This window comes from Platichthys flesus, chromosome 1, assembly GCF_949316205.1.
Source record: "Platichthys flesus chromosome 1, fPlaFle2.1, whole genome shotgun sequence".
In the NCBI taxonomy this organism is placed as follows: Eukaryota; Metazoa; Chordata; class Actinopteri; order Pleuronectiformes; family Pleuronectidae; genus Platichthys; species Platichthys flesus.
Window position 1 is genome coordinate 18,481,122 of NC_084945.1, and position 24,663 is coordinate 18,505,784.

Here is a 24,663-nt window from a genome sequence, read left to right on the forward strand (position 1 = left end):
AGTTTAACAAATGTTTCAGCAGGGAAGAACTAAAATACACTTCAGGCATCAACTATAGATAAACTCTTTGTTTTTTTAACATGTATGCTCTTGATTCTGGGGCTGCTCATTCAAGCTTGAAATCCTCTCCTCCAATAGAAATCAGTAATAGAAGAGGGAGGGGACTGGATTTATTCCACACAACCTACAGTTTCAGAACATTTTGAGAAAGACAGAACCTACTACCACTTAAACCAGTGTGGTCACAGAAAAATACCTCACAGATGTTTCGAGGGAAGTTACCCCGACAGGCAGTATAGAACCTATGGCTGAAGACTATTTATAAAAGGCAACACAGATCTCTATTCTTTAGAAGAAATTAATGCTTTTCTGGATGTAACCTAGAGGAAATCTGTTACAGTGATTGTATTTAGTGAAATACTCTTTATTAGGGGCAGAATTTCTTTAAGTGACTTTGAACCAGGAATTGGAACTAAGATACAAGTTCTGTTTTCTCTGCAAAGGTCCAATAATGGAACTTGAAACGCTCTCCTCTCCTCTCCTCTCCTCAAGAAGGATTTAGAGGGCTTGCTAATGCAGGCAGGGTGCGCAGGGTAACACTGTGTGAGCTCAGCTGTCCTCGCTGGCCAGCTGTGATTAATAGTGCAGCTGGCCACCCCACTCTGGACAGAGGAAGAAACAGAGAGATGAGACAGATTCATGAGCAGGACTACGAGAGAGAGAGAGAAATGGGGTTAAGAGAGCTTGAAACAGCAAAGCGGGGTTAGTGTTTGGTGGAAAGAGGGACGGGGGCAAGAAAACACTTGTTTGATTAGGAGGAGAGAAGTGAGGCGAAAAGGAGCAGGTTAGTGGAAACATCGTGAAATGACAGTGTGATATTTATGTTTATTTACATCCAAGAAAAGTGTGAGGAAACAGATCCTTCCTCTCTCACCGCCCTTCCTGATGCCCCATTTTACTGAAATAATGTATTTATTGGGTTGGTTTTGCCTCCCTCCGTTAAGCGCCACTGATCGATGTGAGGGAAGGATGCCATCCTTTTTTATGGCAGATATAATGAAGTGGATACGCAGATTTCTTGCCACTTCTGCCTTCTTCCTTTTTTCCCCGTTGTCTCCCTCTCTTCCCTTGCGCACTCTCCCCTCCCAGTGAGAGGTGGCTGTTCCTCCCCATTGCCATTCTCATCATCATCAATCAGCCAACTGCTGGCCATAAGAGAGGACCTCTCTCTGTCTTGTCATTGCCTTTCTGCATCCTGCATTCTCCTGTCCTCCCCCCACCTTCCTTACTCAATCATCGACTTCTCTCACTTTCGCGCCACACTTTCAACGCCATTCGTCTTCCTCATTGTGGTTTCCTTCTCCCCCTTCGCCCCCCACTCTTACTCCCCCATTCACACACCCTCAGTCTCATGTAAATTGATTTTCTTTTTGTGTACTGTAAATGTTTGGCTTGGTCAGTGTTGCATTCCTGCGTGGAATCCATTTTGCGTTCACAAAGACAGATGGTGATGGTGTGTTTACATGGATTATGGTCCTCTGACTATGAAACATCGCAGTGCCGAAAAGAGATAAACTAAAAGTTAAGTTAGAAACTGAAGTAACCCAGTGACTAGAAAAGGGAAACCAACTGCTTAGTAACCTCTATAATTGTCTTAATACTCCTATCCCCCCTGCTACACAGTTGGTTTATTCTCCCCCCTATAACCTTGCCACGTGTTTCCAAAGTCAGGTAGCCATCAGTATGCACATGTGTGTCTATAAGCATAAGCAGGGTATGTGACCGTACACTAATCAGTCCATAGGCTTACAGTATGACCTTTGACTGCCCAACCATCCCTCAGCCTCTTCTCATGAGACTGCTGTGGCTGCAGGAAGCAAATAAGTTAAAAAACAATATCCGACTCTATTGTTACCTTATCGTACATAGTTCTGGTTGTTCTCAAAAACATCATATTCATTTATTGTTCAGATTGCAGTACAGGAAGTTCCCTGTTGAACATTTGTCTTTGTTATTCTTCTCTCCACCTTACTGCAGCTCCCCCTGCAGCCCTATCTTTCTACATTACAGACGTAACATATATTAGAATATAATTACACATCTGTGTCTGATATACTTGATTCATATAGGGAACTGGAGTCATACTGCCTCACCTCTGGGGGCTTTAACACCAGATCCTATCACCATTACCACAGCAACACCATTAGCATCTTGTATACTATCTCCATGATTAGCCGGGGGCGATCTTTCCGGCTGGTGATTTGTGACAGAGTAATTTGGCCGTGTTGTGTCATGGCTGATCCCAGGGTAACAGCAGCTAGTCAGTCATTAACCTCCGAAACACACATCGCTGCTGAAAGGTTAATTAGAGCTGGTTAGGATTGGTTATAGCGGCGGGGACAGCTGCGTGCCTCGTATAAAACGGCTGATCTCTCGAGGCAACAACAGTTGTTCTGTGTCGGAGGATTTGTGGAAGCCAGTGATTTCTGATGATGTGAGGGAATCTGTGCCGCAGAGAACAAAAAGATGACAAGGCAGATGGAATAAGACTTGGATGATGGAGATTTATGTCCATTTTACAATTCCCTCTCAGGCTTATCTGCGTTAGTATTTTCTACCCCTCCTCTTATTCATGGAGATAAGTTGGAAATAGAAACTGATCATGGATAATGGAGTTTTTACATGGATGCACCTCATCGCCATGCTAAATCACAAAGTAAGTATCCCTAATATCTTGACTTCTGTTTTGCCCGTAGATCCGCCCATATTGGACCCAGTGTTCCAGGACGTGCGCTACCGGAACTATCAGATGGTGACTCTGAGGTGTGCGGTGCTGCGGTCCAATCCGCCGCGTCTGACAGACATCCGCTGGTACCGTAACGGCGAATTCATCCGCATGCCCATGCCGGACCTGAAGGAGACGCCAGAGTGGAAGTTCAAGCTGGAACCTACCAACAATGGCTCTTATGAGTGCCGAGTCAGCAATACTGTAGGAACATCGACATGCACATTTAATGTCTCTGGTGAGTGAAAAGACATTTGATTTGTATTTTACAGTTATTATCTTCTTGAGCCTAGAGTTTACCTGTGATGTTTTGTCCTCCCTGTCCCACCTATTCCACAGCTCAACCGTATGATGCCGAATTTTACTTTGACACGCCCAACCCAGTCCGGATTCTGAAAGGTAACAACTATTCCTACACCCTGCAGTGGACACAGAGAGATCCCGAGGCCACAGACCGTATCATCGGCTACTGGATTAATATCCGAAAGGTAAAGTCCTCCATCACAAATACTTGCACAGAACTGCACATATTGACATGCGCTCACACTCACAAACCTGAGTATGCTGTGTTCGTGCTCTGAATCTCGCCATCAGGCGGTAGTAGGTTTACAAAGGGACTCTCTAAACGTGTTTACAGAACACTTGTGAGTCTGACACTGATTAACCGGGATTAGAACACGGTAAACTTTGGTCACCAAACAAAAACACACTTATGCAATTGAAGCTGCTCCCCGACATGCACTGAGGGGCTGAAAATTGTTTGTGAACGAAAATGTCAGAGTCAGGTGCTGAGAACATTTGTGCAGAGTGTTTCCTGCTAGATCTCTGAATAACGTCTGAGTGAGCCTTTGTGAGAACACAGTGGAAGAAAATTCAGAGGATTCACCGCAAGCAAGTGGGCAAATTGTTGTTTTTCCAACATGCGACGGAAGCTAAGCTGAAAAACTAAAATGAATACAAATATATCAGATTGAAAAAGAGATGCTATGCACGTAGTAGACACTGATGAAGGTGTCAACTTGGAGCTTTTGGCGAAATGGCAAATACCGGTGTTGATGTGCTGTGAAAAGAAACAAGTGATCTCTGCAGAGGCATTTCTACGTGATATCCTGCCCTCTTCGACCCAGAAGCCACCCCTCATCTGAAAGTTTCAGATATATTTATGTTTCTTGAAAGGTTCTGACCACAGAATCCCCTGCTGTGTTCTTCACATGTGAAAGGCAAACTATAGATTTTGAAGCGTTGTGAAGTGTGCAGGCTACATCTTCAGGACCGTTATCTTCTCATCTATTCAACCCTAAACACAGGTAGTTTATCAGCTCTCGCTTTCTGCCTTTTTCAATATGCCCTCCTTTTCTCTTGATAAATTGATATATTGTGGAGTCTCATACTTTTCGTCCCCTTCCGGAGAAGAGCCATCACGTTTCCTTGAATTGTCAGGTCACATCACCCAGTCCTATCGAACACAGTCAGATCTGAAGCGACCCATGAGAGCACAGCGTCTGTGTTCTCAGAACCCAACTTAACGTCATGTCAATCTTCCCACATACTGTCACAGAAGGATTTGAACTGTCAGTACCAGACAAGTGACAATAATGGGCTGTAAACATGAGGTAATAAGACCGGGCCTCCCGATGCCAGAATTTGGTCCCAGAGACAGTTAAGGAAGTACAATTTTAAGACGATTTTCACTTCTTGTCTTTCTCTCAAAAAAAGATTGACTTTGCATTGATGGGACTTCACAACCCTTTGATTGGTGTTACATTAGTCTCGCACTCACAAATATCCATTTAGAATAACGACACACTGGAATAACCTCATAAACCTCTGTTGCCATCAAGTATCGTAGTTATCAAAGCAGACTCCAATGCATTACATTACATGTCATTTAGCTGAGGCTTTTGTCCAAAGCGACTTACATTTTTAGTACACTCAACATTTATGAGGGGCCATTTAGGGGTTCAGTATCTTGCCAAGGATACTTCGGCATGCAGATGGGGAAGAGTGGGGTTTGAACCGGCAACCTTCGTGTTGGACAACACCCGCTCTACCACCTAGGCCACACCACCCCCTGCAGAAAGTCTTATTCATTTATTTCTGCTACATGCAAAGAATCTACACTATAACACACTGATCCGTTCATGATGTTAAATATATATGCTATGTTTGTCACTTAGCCTTTCCTTTACAAATTATTTAAATTCTGTAAAACCTAAATACTATCGCTACCATATTTTATTTGATCTCCCGACGCATTGGTTCTGCTGCTGAACCCAACCAAGCCCACTTGGAGTCGACCTTCTTCTGTGTTGTCTCAAACATTTATTCACAGATTACTGGCCTTGTGTGAGAGGACAGGAAGGATAACAGTGAAGTATACACAACTGGCTGGGGGTTGGTGTGTGTTTGTGAGTGTGTGTTAGAGAGAGAGAGAGAGAGAGAGAGAGAGAGAGAGAGAGAGAGAGAGAGAGAGAGAGAGAGAGAGAGAGAGAGAGAGAGAGAGAGAGAGAGAGAGAGAGAGAGAGAGAGAGAGAGAGAGAGAGCGCAGGAATAAAGGGTCTGCCAGCTTGCTTTTGTGCAGATGAATAGCTAATTTCCCTCCTACTTTAAAGACTTGGCTGCTTACCTTATTAAGAAAGACTCTTCAGGGAGATACAAAATGAGCACTGGCCTCCCTAAGATGCACATTAGATTGCATGCCTAAGCTTCCAAAAAAACTCTCACTCCGCCTCTCCCTCGTTCCCTCTTCTTTTGTCTTTTGTCCTCTATCTTTCTGCGTGTACCCTCGTTTCACTCGCAACATTTCCTCTCCCAGTCTCTTCCCATCTACTTCCAAATTATTTCCTATCCAAGAGTCTGCGTTGCTTCCATTTTTCCTTTTCTTAGCAGCTGTGCTTTAAGTGCAGGCTTAATGGCATTTAACGTTAGTTGAAGCGTGGCGGCTGAAAAAGCACCGATACATTTTTGCTGCAAGTTGTTATGCTGACAGTGTTAAAATAGTGAGTTGCATTAGGTGGCAAGTTAGGACGTTTAACTTTAATTTAATTTCAAGGAGTTTTACCTGCATGCTCTTACGTGTGAGTTAGACAGTGACCGAAAAGAGAAGAAATGAAAGGCTGGAGGTGAGAGTGAGAGTGAGAGAGTGAAAGTAAGGAAAACGGTGCAAACGAGAGAAATAAGATGCAAATGAAAGGAAAACAGCAAATCTCACAGGTCCTCTCGACTATTAAATGGAGTACGGGAACATTCAAATGTAATTCCATCTCAATTTCACAACCCATCTATTTCTGCAACACTTTCTCCAGCTCACCCTCTTAACACCTTGACACTCTATCTTTTTAGCACATGCAAAATGATGTGGAGTTCTCGAGGGGGTGGGGGTGGGGGTTGGGGCGCGCAGGCACACTGGGGAATACAAGAGGACTCGGATCAGTTCATGTGGAGCAGTGCTCTGTACTTTAGGTCTGAGCACAGACAGTATGTCCTACCATTTGTTCTATTCTTTAGAGTTGTGCAAGTGTCTTTGTTTTATATTCCGTTTGTGAAGCTTTGTGTCATAAATGTATAGATACATGTATTTATTTTTACCTGCATTTATAGTGTTTGTCCATTCGTATGTGTGTGTGTGTGAGTGTGTGTGTGTGTGTGTGTGGATGTGTCAGACTAAACACTTTGCTCCATCACTCATTGCCAGGCTGTGAAATTCCTGTTTACACGTCTTAATTTAGTTTCATCCTCCGTGCAGGATGTCTCTCTGTGTAGGAATTGAAGGAGTTGACAGGCCCTCCAGGTTTCATCAAGCCCTCCTTACACCCATTTTTCCTCACACCACAATTTCCTCTGCCACATTTATTTAATGAGTAGACTGTGATTTGTGTGAGAAAATTAAAACATGATATTGCTTCCATGTTTGGAATAAGAGGAACAGATTTATCCAGCCTTATGGTCATTTTGAAAATAAGAAGGAGCTTACAGAATTCCTAACGTTAACAAAATCTTTTAACCTCTGAAGCAGATGGTGAGATAAAAAGGAACAGAAGATGATATCTTAAAGATTTTTCTTTCATTGTAAATCTTTGCCAATTCCCTAAACCTTGAACATAAAGAACAACAACTATGGAACTCTCTGACATCCCAATCTTCTTCTTCCTACTAATCAGAATGTCTCGTTCAGTCTGACATTTCGTCAGGAACATCATGGGTCTGAATATCCTTCATTTTTATATTCATCATTGTTATCATCGATGAAACTCTGCTGTAATCAGCTTGAAAATTGCTTGCTTGGCTTGTCAGCCATTGTCTGAAACGCTACTATTCATCCTCTTTTGTAGAGCATCAACAAATTTACAAACTACATTTCCCATAATGCAGTTTGCTTTTTTTGCAAGTATTTCAGGGAATCATGAAGAATGTCTCATCCCATTCTAAATGGTCAGCAGCCAGTGGTGGCACCCAGTCTATAAGGTATATACATGCATATGTATCGCATCTGGTTTTTATGGGTTAAGAGGAGATAATTAAATCATTCATACTTAATTTCAAAAATACAGAATTTTACAGAAAATATGAATTTAACAAACCTGTAATGAAACATACAACGTCTGAAACTTGGCAATACGCTGCAGTTCAAAAACAAATAATGACAGAGACCTAAAATAAAGAATGAAGTAGCAAGCGAACAGTACATGTTCTTTTAAATCCCTCACATCTTTATTCTCCAACCTTCTGATTAGTGGATGATACTCTATAACTCCTGAGCCACAGCTGCCCTGTCACTTTTCTTTTCTCTCTCTCTTCACACCTTCATCCTCCCATTGCTCAGTCTTTCCTCCTCATCTATACATTGTGCTGTCTTCTGCCTGCAGCTGTGAAGTTGTGCGTGTGTCTCACTGAAGTTGTGCAGCCAGCACCTGACCTGGCTTCAGATCATAGCTACACACTCAGGTTTGTCTCCACTGAGACACAGTCACACACGGCTACGCAAACACACCCCCTGCAAACACACATCCCCATTATCATATATATGAGAAATTAAAAATATTCATGATGAATTATAGTTGTACATTAAATCAAATATATGAATAATTTATGTACATAACCAACACCAACTATGCAGATACACACCAGGCCTCAAAGAGGGGACGGCAATGATACTCATGCGTGCACACACACACACACACACATACTGCACACATCCACATGCAGATGATGTTCACATACACACAAAGAACATCAGTGAGCTGCCGGGTCAATCATGAATAAGATCCATTAATAGAGGATAATAGAAAAATTAACCTCACACTCTGTAATGTTTGAAGATCCTCCTCTCAAGCTGTCAATCCAAATCTCCCTCCCTCTCTCTCCCTCTCTCTCTCTCTCTCTCTCTCTCTCTCTCTCTCTCTCTCTCTCTCTCTCTCTCTCTCTCTCTCTCTCACACACACTCACACACGTCCTTGTTTTTATCTCTCATGGCCTCTCCCCTTTTCTCACCCTCTTTAACACATTTTTTTTGTTGGCTTTTAATTGGCAAATCAAAGATACAAACACTGTTTTCTTTGGGGACACTTTTTTTGTCCCCACAGGACAAGCTGTCCCCAGTTAACTGGTCTATCATCTGAAACTTGTCCCGAGGATAAACACTCACACATACAAACTTGCATCTTTGTGAGGACACTCATTGACATAATGCGATCCGGAGACCCTTTCCCTTATTTCAAACATCTCAACTAAATGCCAAACCCAAAGCTATAACCTAAATCTGTTTATGAGCTCAAACATAATGCCAAGTCTTCCCCCATATATATAAACACAAACAACTAAAATGTCCTCACTCCACAAGATTTTATATTCAAACTGGTCGTTACAAGCACACACACACACACACACACACACACACACACACACACACACACATGCACACATGTCAAAGAGAGGTGGATGGACTTCTATATCGGCCCATCAACTACCAGCGCCCAGCCTTTTCAAATACGTCCGTCACTCACGCCTGTCAATTTCACTGTCTCCTTCTGTTGGTCCTCCCTTAACATGCTATTTATCTTCCTCACTCTCCCCTTCCCTCTCTCCCTGTATATATCACACACGCACGCACACATGCACACAAACGGTCGCACGCACACACACACATATTATATTCACTGACCTATAGTGAGGGAAGCAGAGAGAAGCTGAGGTAGAGAGACAAACTTTTACCTGCAGTACCAGCAGCTGAATTCCTCTGAGTCACACCCCAACACCTCATTGATCCAATAGGTCCAGGGTATTGTGTATGTGTGTGTTTGTGTGTGTGAATATGTGTGCGTGAACTTGCATTTAGTCAACCTCATTTCTTTGCTGTCATCGTCTCCCACACACTTTGTAGACCAAACATGCGTGTGTGTGTCAGTGTGTCCACTCATGAAGAAAGCACATTCCACCTACTTTGTGAGTTCTGACTCCTCAGCATTATGAACTCGTCTCTCCCTGCGGACACACACTGTATGCATATTACATGAGCTGGGTTTTTCTCTCCAGCTACATTCTACATAATTATGCGTGTGCTATATGAGCAATGTGTAAATGTTTATATGGATGCAGATGAGCTTAAATGGGTGTTAAAAGGGCCCAATGCATTTGACTATGTAACTGCTGCCATGTAAATTATTACGGTGTGTGATAATGCATACAGTTAGTTACGTTGGTAACTGAGCAAATCTTTGCACATACAATCACTGCAGATACATTCAAATGCACAATCAATGAAAGCATGAGTCAGACCTTCAGATACAAACTGATATATATTTCCAGCTTCTGTTAAAAAATACATGAATGATATTAAATTAATAAATGATGTGTTTGTGATGAGATCGACCCAGTAGTGAAAAGTAGCTACTCACAAACTGTATTTGAGTAGAAAGTCAAGTTACTTTTACTTTACAGTTATGTAAATCAGTGTTACTTGGCACAGATATTATAACACGAGTACGAGATTACGAGTTTAAATTAAAGGTTCAGTGCGAAGAATTTAGTGTCATCTAGTGGTGAAGTTTCACGTTGCAGTTGAACACTCACCTCATCCTCCCCTTCCAAACATTATAGAGAAACTTTGGTAGCTTTAGTCATCATGAAAAATCAAAAGCTGTTCAGTTTGTCCTGCTACTGTAAAAAACATGGCTGCCTCCGTAGAAAGGACACGCTCCCGACTTATATATGATGTTGTTAAATACAAAGAGCCCATTCTAGGGTAAAGAAAACAATGATTCGTACAATTTAAATGATTGCACACTGGATCTTTAAGAAAACAATTATTAATATCACATTACCCCTTAAATGTATCCCAGTGACCCTTGGTAGGGGCCCCATCTGTATGTGATGGACAAAGTGAGCTGACTGTCTATATAGCAAAACTTATTTGTAATAACAATCTAATAATGTACTGAAATTGTCACAGGGGACAGTTTACTGCATTAAATGGTGGTTTTAAAAATCAGTTGATAAGGTAATTTACACAAATAACTTTTTTCTAAAAGTCTGTACTGTTAGATTTAGACCATTATATTTGTTGATTTAGACTTGTTTTAATGGATTCCATCTACAATGTTGCACTTCTTCAACTGTTGGATAATATATGTATATATTAAATAAATATCACTATTACTCGTTACTTATGTAGTTATATTTGACCTATTACAATATGTCCATAGTGACCTGCGGGGATGTTATTTCAATCAGTTGTTTCTGAACTGTTTTTCAGACAATCCGTTATATAATTCTACACTTTTACCAGAAATCTTAGAAGAAGTAAGCAGGTATAATGTTGCAGGATTTACCTGTGAAAACTTAAACAAAACAAGCTGTTGTTTGAGAAATCCAAACCTGTGACCTTACTTTGATTTGATGGTCTCTTAAACCTAAAGGTCACTTTGCTGCCCTTTCATTAAAAGAGGCCGTGTCCTGTTCTACAACACTGTGCTTCTACATTCTGGTTATTTTTTTTCTTCTGTTTCTGATATCCTTCCAATTATTTCAGGCAGTGTGTAAGGATGCTGCTAATGAGAACGTGTCGTGAGTGCTTTGGTAAATAAACCTAAACGTTCTAAATCTCTCCACCATAACTGAACAGTTCATTCTTATAGTTTAAGGGAAGGTGAATTAGAGGAGAGGACATTGTTCTGTGGGAGGGGAATTTATTCATAGTAAAACATTATGTAGTCTCATGACAGGGTGAAAAGTTGGAGGGAGCGACTGAAACAGAAACAGCCAGACATGGCACTGAGGAAAGGAGATTGAACAGTCATTAGTGGCATGGGGCCTCACGGGGAAAGAAGGATTGGAGTCCAGCCATGTTGCCGAGCACTAACTTGCAGGGATTCGGGCTGTGGCGGCCGTGTGGTACTGGCACAATAAATGGAGTTACACCAAATTTTGTTGGCAGCCTGGGCAGAAGTCACCAGAGCTCTGTCAATAGAAACGACCATCTCAACCGGTTAAAATTTGTAGTAGTGAGGAGACATCGAATCTGAACATCATGTGTCAGGTGAGAGGAGGAAGAGCATGTCTCAGTGAAGCGATGTCACACCCGCTTGTACTGGTGCAATTTTCAGTGAAGTATAGGGAAGCATCTTTACCAACAACACTGTGCGATTTGAGACCGATTTTGATTGAATTTCTGACACAAAGCATAATCACGAGTTGATTAGAAGAAGAAAGTGTAGCTTATTTAAGAAAAACTGAGAAATAAGTGTATAGTGATAACAGCGTATGATTAACAACTCCGATTATCTACTCGTACAGTGTGAGATGAGATTTTACAGCAACGTTTGTAATGGATCAGCATTTAATTTGAATATCTTGTATAGTCATTTTAATAAATCAGTCAACAAATGAAGCCATGTCCAGTAAATCCTTTATATTGTTCTAAAGTGGTGAGGATCGGTCTACATGGATATTATGTGCTTTTATACCTGATTTACTCACCAGGTAATGGCTCTGTACCGGAGACATCTATCAAACACTCATCCACATATACACACACTGCTCATCACACAGACATTATACATCAAGCAGATGTGTGTGTTCACACACACACACACACACACACACACACATCTGCTGCGTGCATAACCTTATAATGGCATGCTGTGGGTGTACTAAGGTGTTACGGTGAAGTGGCTGACCTAATGCATTAGATTGAGCTCACTGTCAGGTCTTTAAGTAGCTGGGAGCAGAGGCAGAAACACAGCTAATGGATCCTTCTCTCCGTGGGTGGAATAACACAGCAATAGCTCTATTAAGAGCGGTGCGAAAAAGAAAAAAGACAGAGGAGACAACAATTGAACTGGATTAACATCATAACTGTCTTTTATTTTTTACTCTCATATTTCATAGCAAACTCAATTTATTTCAGAATGTTTGTGGAAATTTGTGGGTAGATCTGTTTCTTTCAAAATATTGAGTAAGAGATCCAACTCATCGGAACATTCGTTATTAGTTTATAAGAAATATTACATCATGTTTGATTAAAGGTGAAAAAAATGTAGAGAATCTATACGCTCCTTAAATCAAAGACATTAATGAAATATAATTTGAGTGAGGACAATGACGGAGGACAATAATAAAGATGAACAATTTCACAAGATGCAGGTGTGTAGATTTGAAGGAGCTGCAAAATCACCCTGTATTGTGTGTGTATTTATATCCGTGGGTGAGCAATAATACCTTTGGTAAAAACTGTAAATGTGGGTAAACCCTCTAGAAGAAACTATACTCCTTTCCCATCACCAGTGGAGGAGTTTGCCTTTATTTGATATCCTGGTGAGTCATGTTCGACGTCATGAGCTTCACGGAAACTGAGGCGCTCTCTCTTCTCGCTGTCTTGCCAAATTAGTGGGTTCACCCGGGTGTCATGTTTCTTCCACTGCCGATCAGAGCCGATAAAAACCTGGCTCTACTGCAGAGTCATTTGACCCTAGAGTAAAAGCCGATTCTGTTTATTCCCATTGCAGAAACAAGCCAGATTTCTGTTGGTTGGTTTTTGACCAGTGGAAAAGGGGCTAAAAGTACTTTGACAAAAATTGCTTTTATCTCTTAAAAAATAGATAATGATGTAATATGTCGGAACGTTGATCATAAATGTTGGAATATTGACTGTAAATACAAATCAAAACTTAGGGAAAAGTAGGTTATTCAATGATTTATCACAAGTAGGGTGAAGAGGAGGAAAAATGTGTTGGCATTTGTATTAAGACCACTTATATATTGAGACTAATGTGGCCTCTCGCTCCTTTAAAAATGAAATTGCTGTCGTAAATTATTTCCTTGAAAAATTAGGTTTACTTTGTTTTGGATCAAATATATATATATATTTTAACTAAAGATATGTTCAACCCAATCCAGGCCCTAAGGTGTATTGGTTGGCTTTATGCCCAGAACTGGCTGCATTCCCACATCTAATTTCATTTACCATAAATGGAAATGTGTGGACACTTGCACAGATATGGAAAAGTAAAACAACCTAATGACACAGTGATTAAGAGGCTGCAGGAAGATAAATGGTTATTACTCCTACAACACAAAGCAAATATCAGTGGAACATTTACGACCTGATATAATCAGGTCTGAGCAGACCGTTTTTTTGCCTGGAAATATATGAGCAGATCTTTTACCCTGAATTTGCCTTTGTTTCCTTGTCAATCTAAAATAGCTGATTGTATTCAACTATAGGAATATAAATAACATAACAAAAGTTGTACAGATGGAGTGAGGATGGTATGATGAGAACTGTTTATGTCTCTGCGTCAGTGACAACTACTTTCCGGGTGGTTTGTCAGTCTGTCCGTCTCATTCTTGCGAATGTGTTTCTTTACATTCGGTTCAGACATTCAGTTGGATTCAAGAATGAACCCATTTTGGATTTCAGTGGTCAAAGGTCAAGTCCGCTGTGACCTCAGAAAGACATTTTTGCAGAGTGAACTTAAGAATGCTTCTAGAGAATTCTTTGAAATTTGCCAAAAATGTCTGATAAGATTTGGGTATTAAAAAGCAAAGGATGCTGTGGCCTTTAAAATATATCTCAAGTCTCCCCTGAGGGAATTCCTCAATTGTCAATTGGACAAAAGATGAACTGAGTAGATTTCATTGGTGTATGGTCAAAGATCATGCTGATCTCATATCTGGAGTCTGGAAAAAATTATATTAAAACGTCACTGGTTGGTGGGGGCATAGAACTGCAGGGTGTCAATTAGAGTGTGATGTTTATTTTGCAGATACACACCTTAATACATTTCTTGCCTTGCTAATTTGCATTTCTTGTCTTGTACCAATCTAGAACAAGCAGAGCCTGCTGTCGAAGCAGATAGACCTCAAGGGTAAGGAGCCGGAGAGGGGTGTGCTGATATCCCACACCATAGCAGACCTGAAAATCCCACTGTCCTACGAGGTCCGCCTGGCCCCCATCACCACCTACAGCACTGGGGACTACATCAGTCGAATCATCCAGTATTCAGAACGTAAGAGGAATTTAAAACCATTTCATCAAGCATCTTATTTGACACAGTCAGTATAACTTGATGGATTGTTTATATCTGAGTGGTAATCGACATGAATTTAATTGTCTTGCAGCCTACACCTACCCGAGGCCCTCAGGTGAGACTTAAATCCCCCTGCTCCTCCACATTTCACAGCCCTCAGCGTGTTGTTGTTACCTGATTGATGTCAGGCTGATGGGGAGGCATGGTGAAGTTTGATGAAAGCTAATTTAGCTTGTACGCTGCGAGCGATGTCAGCACAAGTTTGTCGAGACAAAAGTTGGCCGTGACCCATTCTGAGCCTTTTTTAAAACTGGTTGCTAGGGAGAAGAGTGCAGAAAGAGTGGGATGTGAGAAAGCAAGCAAATGTTTGAAGCAGGTCTATGACATTTTGAATGTCATGGAATAAGTGGCTGTGATTGGAGCATATGAGAGGTGTTATAGAGCGTTATTGGTAAAAAGATCTGAAGATATCCTACATGGACTAACAGCTTGAAACTCTCTGGATGAATCTGTATTACATCTATGTGGAATCTCGCCCTGGATGCGTGTCTCCCTGTTGTCTCCATCAGCTGCATCCAGCCCTCTCAAACTAACCCCTGCCCCCCTTCCTGTTCCCCCCCCCCCCCCCCCCACTCTCCCCATCCCTCTCTGTCTCAGTCAATTGCAACTTGTCTATTTTCTTCATTAAGAGACACAGCAGCATTTTTCTGGCAGGAGTGGCAGTTGGCTCAGCCAGGGTGAGGCAATTAAAACAACAGCAGATTGGAACAGACTGCGGGAACAACAGTGCAAATTGAAAGGAACGCATGTAGTGGAGCAGGGTGTGAATAGCAATAGATTAGCTCCCTGAAACAAAGAAGCGCACACAAGCCATCCTCAGGGGGAGCAAGAGCCATATGCATTGGCCGCGGACTCTGTGTGTGTGTGTGTGTGTGTGTGTGTGTGTGTGTGTGAGTATTTTACGGGGAAGCTTTCACTGAAGCCTGGATGGTTTTAGATCTTTATTGTTATACTGGCTTGCTTTAATTTACATTTCTCAGTGAGTCTCTGATTATAGTAGGGCCCTGCAGATGGACTAATGAAAGTGACAACTCCACAGAGAGGGGACCTAACAACATGTCTCTTGTTAAGCCAGACTAAGTCATGAGACAAAACTAGAATCTCTTATTAAAACGTGCTTTTTGTGTTTGTGTGTGTGTGTGTGTGTCTTCTGGAATCCCCAGAAATTAGTTGTGCAGCATATTCTAAATCAGCCAGCTGAGGCAGTCCGATGGGAAAAGGCCTGTGCATCTAAATGAATTGGATGCACAACATCTACACGTTCTTTCTTCCGAAACTGTACAAACAAGTCTTTGTGTTAACTCGTTCAAGCAGTTATTTAGTTCTGTAATTATTAGGCAACTAAGGAAAAATGTTTTTCCTATACAAACCATGAATTGCCTCTTTTTGATTGATTATTAAGCTGGCTTTTTTAAATTTAAATATTATCATTAGTTGTAGGACTTATCATGAATTACCTGAGCACTTTTTGACAATGGTGTTATATGTTATGTTGTTATTCGTTATATATTTAATTTTTTCTTCTTTTTAACATGAAATACTCTGCTTTCAACACTGCGATTGTTACTTTGTTAATAACTGCCAGGCTGTCTGATCTAATTTGAAAGGTTTGTCTGCAGTTGCAACGTTGCCATTCATTATCCAGGGAGAAGTGGAACTGTAGGTTATGTCACCTGTAGTTTCTCTGCTTGACTTGTCAGTGATTACTTGTGTTTTCTCTTATTGTTCTTTTTCTACACACACAAAAACACACACATTGCAGACAACGTGTGTGCTTTCGAAGATGAGCGAATCTGTGGTTTCTCTCAAGACCGGAGCGACATCTTTGATTGGACGAGACAAAATCACCTGACACAGAATCCCAAGCGATCTGCCAACACTGGCCCCGAGACCGACCGCAGCGGGACCAAGGAGGGTGAGGAATCCTTTTCTCTGCACAATGTGAATAGTTAGATTGTTGAGGACGAACGGATAAATCTGAATCTGATTTCACTTCAGCGTTGTGTTGCATCTGAGACTCTGGACAACAGTGTTGTTCTGTCGGTTTTAGGATACTACATGTTCATCGAGGCGTCATGGCCACGTGTTCAAGGAGACAAAGCTCGTCTGCTGTCGCCACTTTTTAATGTGTCCTCAGTCAGGGGTCCCAAGGGCTCCGGCCGAGTTCCATACTGCGTCTCCTACTACTACCACATGAAGGGCAAACACATTGGTGAGTACACGAGTACACAAACGCTCACACGCACAAACCTCTACCACATTAAATCATGCATGGAAACAGAATTGCACACATGGATGTACAGAAGAGAATATACTGACACACTGTACTGCTGGGGTTTTAATATTACTGGGCTTCTGTCAAAATCTGAACTCTGTGCTTGACCCTCACTTGTAGAGAGCTTGTCAAACACAACGCAGCAGCAGCAGTGTGTGTGTGAGAGAGAGAGAGAGAGAGAGAGAGAGAGAGAGAGAGAGAGAGAGAGAGAGAGAGAGAGAGAGAGAGAGAGAGAGAGAGAGAGAGAGAGAGAGAGAGAGAGAGAGAGGGGTTAGGGAACTGGTGGGGAGGTGGTGTAAAAAAAAGTTTTGTTCATATGTTTCTGCTTGTGCCTCAGTGTGAGTGTGTGTGTGTGTGTGTGTGTGTGTGTGTGTGTGTGTGTGTGTTTGGAGGTGGTTGAAGGGGGCAGTGGGTGTGTGATTTATGGTCGTGGCAAGACACAATCAGTCATTTGGGGGAGCTGTTCGTCATAATATGGTCTGTCACACAGCTAGAATGCATACATCTTGTAGCCTACCCACCTGCACACACACACCTGCATACACACACCTGCACACACACTCCTGTACACACACATGCATTCAAATACGTACTTGCCCATGTGGGTGTACTTGTACTTCTATCTCTGTGGAGACCAGTTCAAAAATGTGTCCTTATTGAGTTTGGACATTTGGGGAAAGTGAGGACATTTTGTTCAGTCCTATTTACCTTCAAAAAGACACACATACACACGGTGGATTTTCACCAGCACATAGAGAAAAGTTTGCAAACAGATTAACACACTCACAAACTCAATAATAGACACAGTGTTAAAGTGTCTAATTTCGTAACCCCCCTTAGGATGTTTTATGTTATGGAAGGCCACAGTGTGTGTGTGTGTGTGTGTGTGTGTGTGTGTGTGTGTGTCTGTACTTGTTAGGATTCTATACAGTAACCTATAAACCACAGAAAGACATGAGATCAGAGGTTTTAAAAGTTTACTACTAGTTTTCTTTTCTCACTTATTTACTACAGTCACATCCTCCCCACAGTAACAGCACTGACAGGAGTGAAAAATAACCGATCTGTATGAAATCCTACCAACGAGTTAAATATCTATCACTTATGTTACAATATTTTGTTAAACAATTTGTACACATTTGGAAACCAGTCAAAGCAATGGATGTTGAACTGAGATCCACATTTAGCTTGATTGATCGCCTCATCCTCCGGCTCTTACCAACCCACCATACAAAATCTTGATATTCAATTTTCCACATGATACAACAATAAAAAAAATGTAATAATCTAAATCAGGGACACTAGCGGTTAAGAGGTGGTGGACATACCTTTTTCAACCTGAACAAATATTAGACAAGTTCTCTGCTGTGATTTATTTTACTCGTTGCCTCATGGAGGTGAAAAAATGACTTTAGTCTTAAAATGAGAACATTACAGTCTTGATTGTTATCATCTTCAGTCGTATTGTACTGCCCATTCCTGCTCATATTATATCACAAAACTAAGCTGTTAATGATATAACAACATGAGCATTTTCTTTGTGCAGTTTTTACGAAGGTCTCTTGGATGTTTCACAGCAAATCAAAGAGACAAGACATTGCTACCTCTAGCCGCACAGCGTACGATTAGCACAATCTGCAGTGACGCCCAGCACTGCTGCAAGGCCACCCCCGACTTCCACAACATGTAGTTCTGACAGTCTGCTCCAATCTGTTGTGATTGTAATTGCCTTACCTGGCGAAGCCCTCACTCCTGCCAGGGAGACACAGTTTGAGTCTTGATGGCGAAAAAGAGGCTAAATGATGAAAAGACAGAGTGGATCAGTTGAGAGAAAAGTTGAGACGGGACGAGTGACGGGGGCACGGTGGGCTGCAGAAAAGGAGAGAGGGTTTATGGAGGGAGTGAGGGAGGGAAAATAGGGTGGTTGGATAAATGGAAGAGCTGAGTAAACGGAAGAGTAAGCTGAGTATGACAACGCATAGATGTGAGGTTAAAAAAAAAACTGGAGCCGGGAGAAGCAGGGGAGTCCGTCACCCTGGTGATGCTCCCAGGTACTTGCAAGGATGCAAGAGATAGTGCTTTATGCTGAAGTACTGTTAAGTGTTGGAAGCATTTATAGGCACTTTGACATTTGGCAATTTATAGAAATACCACTGCACTTCTCTGGCCCACATAAAATGTATGTTAGTTGTTTGTAATCACAAGGTTATGTCGCTATAAAGTAAGTAAAAGTATCTTTTCAGGGAGTTCAATAAGGAGAGAAAGCGCAAAGCCCCCTGACTACTTTGGAATTTTAGGTTTGTAATAGGCCGGCAATGCAAATAAAGAACTCTTCTTTTTGGGGTTTGCTGGCAGCAATTACAAACAACACTTAATTAGTTTTGTTTGGCATTGGACTGGCTCAGGTCTAAAGCTTTCCACTGGCAGGCTTACTTGGACTCACTGGTTTATTTTCATTTCACAGCTTTGGAAGACAAATCAGAGTTCGAGGTTGTTGTGGATAACACTTATTAACTAAGAACCGAAATATAAGGCCTATAAGCTGTGTATGAAGAACGGTGTCTTTGTGAAAAGTTAGCCGAGTTACCGGACCATAAAACAATATCAATTATTATAGCGATTACATTTTCTTCAATTGTAATATAACAAAGCCCAGTATTCAACAATACATTGCTTAAAAATCACTTAAACTTATAAATAATAATGCAACATTTATCATGATAAATATACAGTAGATATCGACCAATATGAAAATTTGTGTCTAAATATAATGTTTGGCCATATCCTCCCGTCCTATGACACACACTTCTTTATAGATGCTACTTATCTCTCTCTCTCTACTCTTCTGCTTTGTACCTTTAGCTTTTTAGGTTTGGATCCTCATTTTGAAGTCAACATCATGATCGGCTTGTTGTCTAGAAAGGTTTGATTAAAAAAGGATTTAGCTAAGCCTAGATTTGTCCTCCTTTCTCATGCTCCTGAATTGGTTATTTGCTCAGAATTCTGAATAACACGCTTTGGCTTGTTGTTTTTTGGTCGCAGATGCCGGATCACAGACTGTAATTGCATTTCTTGTGGGCACAGAAGAGCAAAGCTTTGACTCTGAGGCAAACCTTAGTGACAGAGACACGCGAAGGACATGAACCCTATTTACAGGGAGATGACGGACAGAGGGACGAGAGAACCAGTGGGTCAGCCTCTTATTGTCTAAGGAGAAACAGAGGAACTCATTTGATTTCAAGTGAAGGTGCACGTATCTGTGTGTGTGCGGCTTTGAACCACTGTCGTCTTCCCCACTCGTGATTGTGCAAGTAGCCCTGATGGAGCTGTGCTTTCTCCTCGGCCTCTCTGACACTCTCACCAACACACTTTGCTTGACCTCAGTACAATCAATAGACTGCTTATCAGAGTCCTCTTCCTCTCCTGTCAGGTGTGTGTGTGTTGATGGTAAAGATGCAATAGAGAGAGAGGGAAAGAGAGAGAATGGTTGATGAGCAGGGAGACAATGAGGGTCAGAGATAGATAGAGTATTAGCCAACGTTTATTTTCATTAAACAATAGTGCTGCTATTGTCCTTTTAAATACAGTGTGCTGAACAGGGGATTATTTAATGTGGCTAATATATCTGCTATAATATCTTTAACAGAACATGATCCAAGCTGTAGATGACCATTTCAGGAAAACATGGATATTCACTTTCTCGCTAAGAGTTTGAAAAGCTCTGTGCCAAACTGTATATGTCTGTTCAAAAGGAAGCCGTTAGACAGTTAGATAATACAGTCAGGTTCACTGTGCGGCCCGATGTGCTATATAAAATATATGATTGGATAACAGTTGGAGAATGTTTGTGGCTTACACCAGGGCCTATCACCTGCATCCCCAAATAATGTGCATACATACGCCACATGCAAACTCCTGTGGTACACCCATCCACACACACACGTAATAAACATATAACAGAGGTACAGTGACCCCCTGCCTGCATATTTGCTTAAAAACTAGTGGTTGGTTAATGTTCCAATTAGGAGCTGGCCGGGAATCGTTAAGAAGACGAATGTTACTCTCACACCTTACAGACCCGACAGAGAGAGAGAGAGACTGAGGGAGAGAAGGAGAGGGGGAGTATTTGGATCACTTGGCTCCATTGTTGTCGTTCTCTCGCCTGGTTTCCGGTGTCTGGGACACTTTTCTTTGTTTCCACAGTAGATACAGATGTTTTTTTTTATTTAAAGCATCATATGGCAGTGAGTGAATCCTGTGTTTTGAAGGAAACAAAGTATTTCACAAGTGATTTAATCACCACATCTCCTCCGTAAACCTCTCCATTAACTCTACACCATCATGTCTCTGTGACTGCCTCTCCTGCCTCCTCCTTGCTGCTGTCGTTTTGCTCCATAGCTATAATCATTGTAAAATTAAATCATTCACCGGACACATCACAGCTCCGCCCAGAGGCTAAACACATTTAACCTTCACTCACATTTAGTATCTGATCCTGGAGCATCTCTGTAGCACACAGTACCCAGTGCATTTGTTTCTAATTCTCATACATAAAAATTTGTCTGTAGAAAAGTAATTTAAAACACTGGTGAATGTTTCATCCTGTCATTTAGACTTATCTCGCTTTATATTATTTTATCACTAGATAGATATTTGGTGATGTTGGGGAACTTCATGCTAGTGACAGTGATAGCAACGTTTTGCAGTTTCCCCCCACTGGGGTGAAGGTGATGATTAGAATCAATTAACTTCCTTAAATTAATGAAATGTGTCTACAATTAGTGGAACTATGATTACCTGTATCTTATTGTGATCATTAAACATTTACACATTATAGTGATCATTATCATCATCAGTTACAGTAACGACTGGACCGTGTGTGTATTTGTGCTTGTATGTGTGTGTGTGTGTGTGTGTGTGTGTGTATTCAAGCTCCTCTTTGACAGTTGCTGGAAGATATTTTGCAAGGTTACTGGGTTTAAATGTTTTCTTCTTTAACTGTGATGATAAGCTCTGTTCGCACCATAACCATATCACATTTTTTGCTAAGTGACAGTCTTTAATAAGCTGCATGTGTGTGTGTGTGTGCATATTTTTCACAGGTACTCTGAATGTTCTCCTGAGAGTGAGAAGCATTGCCTCTGTGGACACTGTGATTTGGACCAAGTCGGGCCATCAAGGCCCTGACTGGCAGAAAGCGTACTTTGACATCAGCCCCAGTGGACCCTTCCAGGTAAGTGTTGTGTGTGAACAATAGACAAGAGGAGAGGTTGTGTTACAAATTAGCCGGTAGCGTCATCCGCCATCTTCAAACAAACACAGAAAACTTTGTGCATCATGTCCTACCTCCCTCATGCTCCACCCAGGCCCTTGTCTAAGCCAAAAGTTATATTTCCATTTGGACAATAGCTTGTGTTCTTCAAGTCTCAAAGGCTAACTCTGGACATTCTCTGGACCTGAGTAGCTGGCATTAGTAGTAGGAAGTCAAAATGTAGCATTCAGGGAAATCTTTGGATCAAAATATACATCCCGATCATCTGCGCGAGCCAAACACATGGAGCGCTAATCCACTTGGTTTTTTAAAGAAAATATTCACCACGTTGTCTTTGCATTGATTTGCTTGAAGAGATGAAAAGAATCATATGCTTTTATGTTCACTTTATTCCTGTCATCTCTTTCACCTCTTAGACATTTGTTCTCCTGCAGCCATTTCCTTTCTACTACATCTTTCTCCATTAGGAAGGTCTCCACTTCGGCAAATATAGAAGAACAGGGAGCATTTTATTCTCTGGTGGTTATCAGGAATAAATTAAATTTTCCAAAGAATTGGGATTGAAATTATGCTTGGGATGTCATGAACTTTTCATAGAGGATCCACCACAGTGGCATTTAAAGCTCCAAAGAACCAGGGGATGTCATTGTATTAAGATTCACGCTCCTAGAATCAGTGCCAACTCATATCCAGTGTTGTCAGATTAAACGTAATTTTTTAAATATTTTTCTCTTCCTTAGTGGAAGGGAAAATATCTTGGTGTCCTTTTTAAAAAAAATAAGGTTTTTAGCAACACAGAACCTACAACTCAAGCTCTATGTTAGTGTCCCTGGCAGCACCTGGGCCGCTGCAACTGTGTGGCTGCCGAAGTGTCCTTGGGCAAGATCACCAAATATCCCCTGAAGGCTATGCTGGCAGTGTGGGAGTGATTAGTGATGGAGAACGTTCTGCGCATTCATGCACTGAAGGAATGAGTGTGTGAATGAGTAAATGGAAAAACTGCCTGAGAAGAGGTTTGAGTGGTCAGCAAGACTAAAGATCTATATAAATACAGACCATTTACTGCAACTAATCATAGTGCCTGCCTGCTGGAATCAATATAGTTTCATATGATTATTTACAAAGCCCCACAAATGTGTGCGAAGAAATAGCACCAATGAATGCAATGAAAAATAAAAGAAATATGAATTAACCCAGAGCTTCTGGATGAGTGACAGAGGTCAATGCTTCCTTTATGAAATGACGTGTGTACAGCGGTTTTGACATTTCAGCACCGTGGGGAGGTGCAGATGAATGAGGAGCCTGGGAGTGAACATTCAGGTCACTTTGTGCTGAATGTCAGCACGGAGCCGATCCACACGGTAACCAGAGGATTACTCGCTTCATCAAGAATGTGCTGATGTCAGGGCTGAGAACAAGGTTTCACACAGATTGGAAAAAGGCAGACGGCAAACATACAGTGTATATGTACGCACTGACCTCAGAATGAAACATGAATACACAAGTAGTTCAAGATGTACTGACTTATTACACTGGATTAGTATCAACCCCAGGAATCAAGTGGTTTTCTCCACCAAGGAGGTAATGTTTTCACCCCATTCATTTGTTTGTGGGTTGGTTTGTTTATTTGTAAACGTGGGAGAGCGTGGCCTAGGGGATAGAGCGGGTGCTCTGCAACAAGAAGGTTGCCGGTTCGAATCCCACTCTATCCCATCTGCATGCCTAAGTGTCCTTGGCAAGATACTGAACCCCTAGATGGCCCCTCATAAAAATGATGAGTGTTCTAAAAATGTAAGTCGCTTTGGATAAAAGCGTCAGCTAAATGACATGTAATGTAATGTAAACATGATTACACAAAAAGGACTGGAGGGATCACCACGGAACATATGAGGATGTTCTGTGGGTCCACCGTTTTCCCAGGGAATAATTCAAGTATTTCGACAATCTACGTATTTTGAAATTGACATCTCAAGTGTCTGCAATTTAGTGCCGCTTGAGTGGATTTAAGAGGATTGTTGGGCCTTAGTGAAGATATGAGTTTGACAATAATTGGGTACTTTAGTCAGATAATCTACACTAAACACTGTTTCCAAAACCTTCAAGTAAAATGTGACTGGACATAAGATTGGCATGTTAATACATCCATATGTAGCACAGATGTGATGGAATGATGACAGAGAAGAATGGGTAGGTAAGATTCATGAATGACATTTTGGGAGTTGAATTATGCTGTTTTTTAAAATAGTCTAAAAACACAGGTGCAAAATTGGACCTAATGTACCATAAAAATATAAGTGGACAATTAGAGCATTTGAAGCTGACACCAGGGTCAATTCCCAGCCTGTCCACGGAGCTTTTTCTCATATCTAAAACTCTGACCAAACTGAAATGAAGCTCAAAGGGTGCAGCCTTCCCTAGTTTGAGCTGCACAACATTTCCCCCTTGTTGAAGTTCACCACAAGTTATAAGTTTAAAGTTTACTGTATACACACTCGGTCAATAGTGGAGGGAAAACTGTTTGGGAGACACAACAGAGGACGGCGTCCTGTTTTTGAGCTCTGGCTGTTGATGCATCCTCGAGGTCCCATCGGCTCTTTCCCAGCTTCGCTTGCAGTCAGCTCCTCCCTGCTGGGAGGTGGTCGAGTAAACTAGATGACTCAGTCCTCCTTTCTAACTCAACACAATGCTTCTTCTCGCTCTCACTCATTTCCCAAGCACTTCTCACTCACTGTGTGTCTATTTGCGT

General features: G+C 41.5%; 1 protein-coding gene across 1 annotated transcript in view; it reads left to right on the forward strand.

The window, feature by feature from the left end:
- The window catches only part of LOC133957623 (MAM domain-containing glycosylphosphatidylinositol anchor protein 1-like), a 64,631-nt gene that overhangs the window by 23,337 nt on the left and 16,631 nt on the right, over positions 1-24,663 (forward strand). Inside the window, exons 7-13 of the mRNA XM_062392995.1 lie at positions 2,757-3,023; positions 3,125-3,273; positions 14,109-14,289; positions 14,402-14,425; positions 16,133-16,285; positions 16,421-16,582; positions 21,748-21,878. Coding sequence (XP_062248979.1) covers positions 2,757-3,023; positions 3,125-3,273; positions 14,109-14,289; positions 14,402-14,425; positions 16,133-16,285; positions 16,421-16,582; positions 21,748-21,878 — 1,067 coding nt within the window. The remainder of the gene's footprint in view (positions 1-2,756; positions 3,024-3,124; positions 3,274-14,108; positions 14,290-14,401; positions 14,426-16,132; positions 16,286-16,420; positions 16,583-21,747; positions 21,879-24,663) is intronic.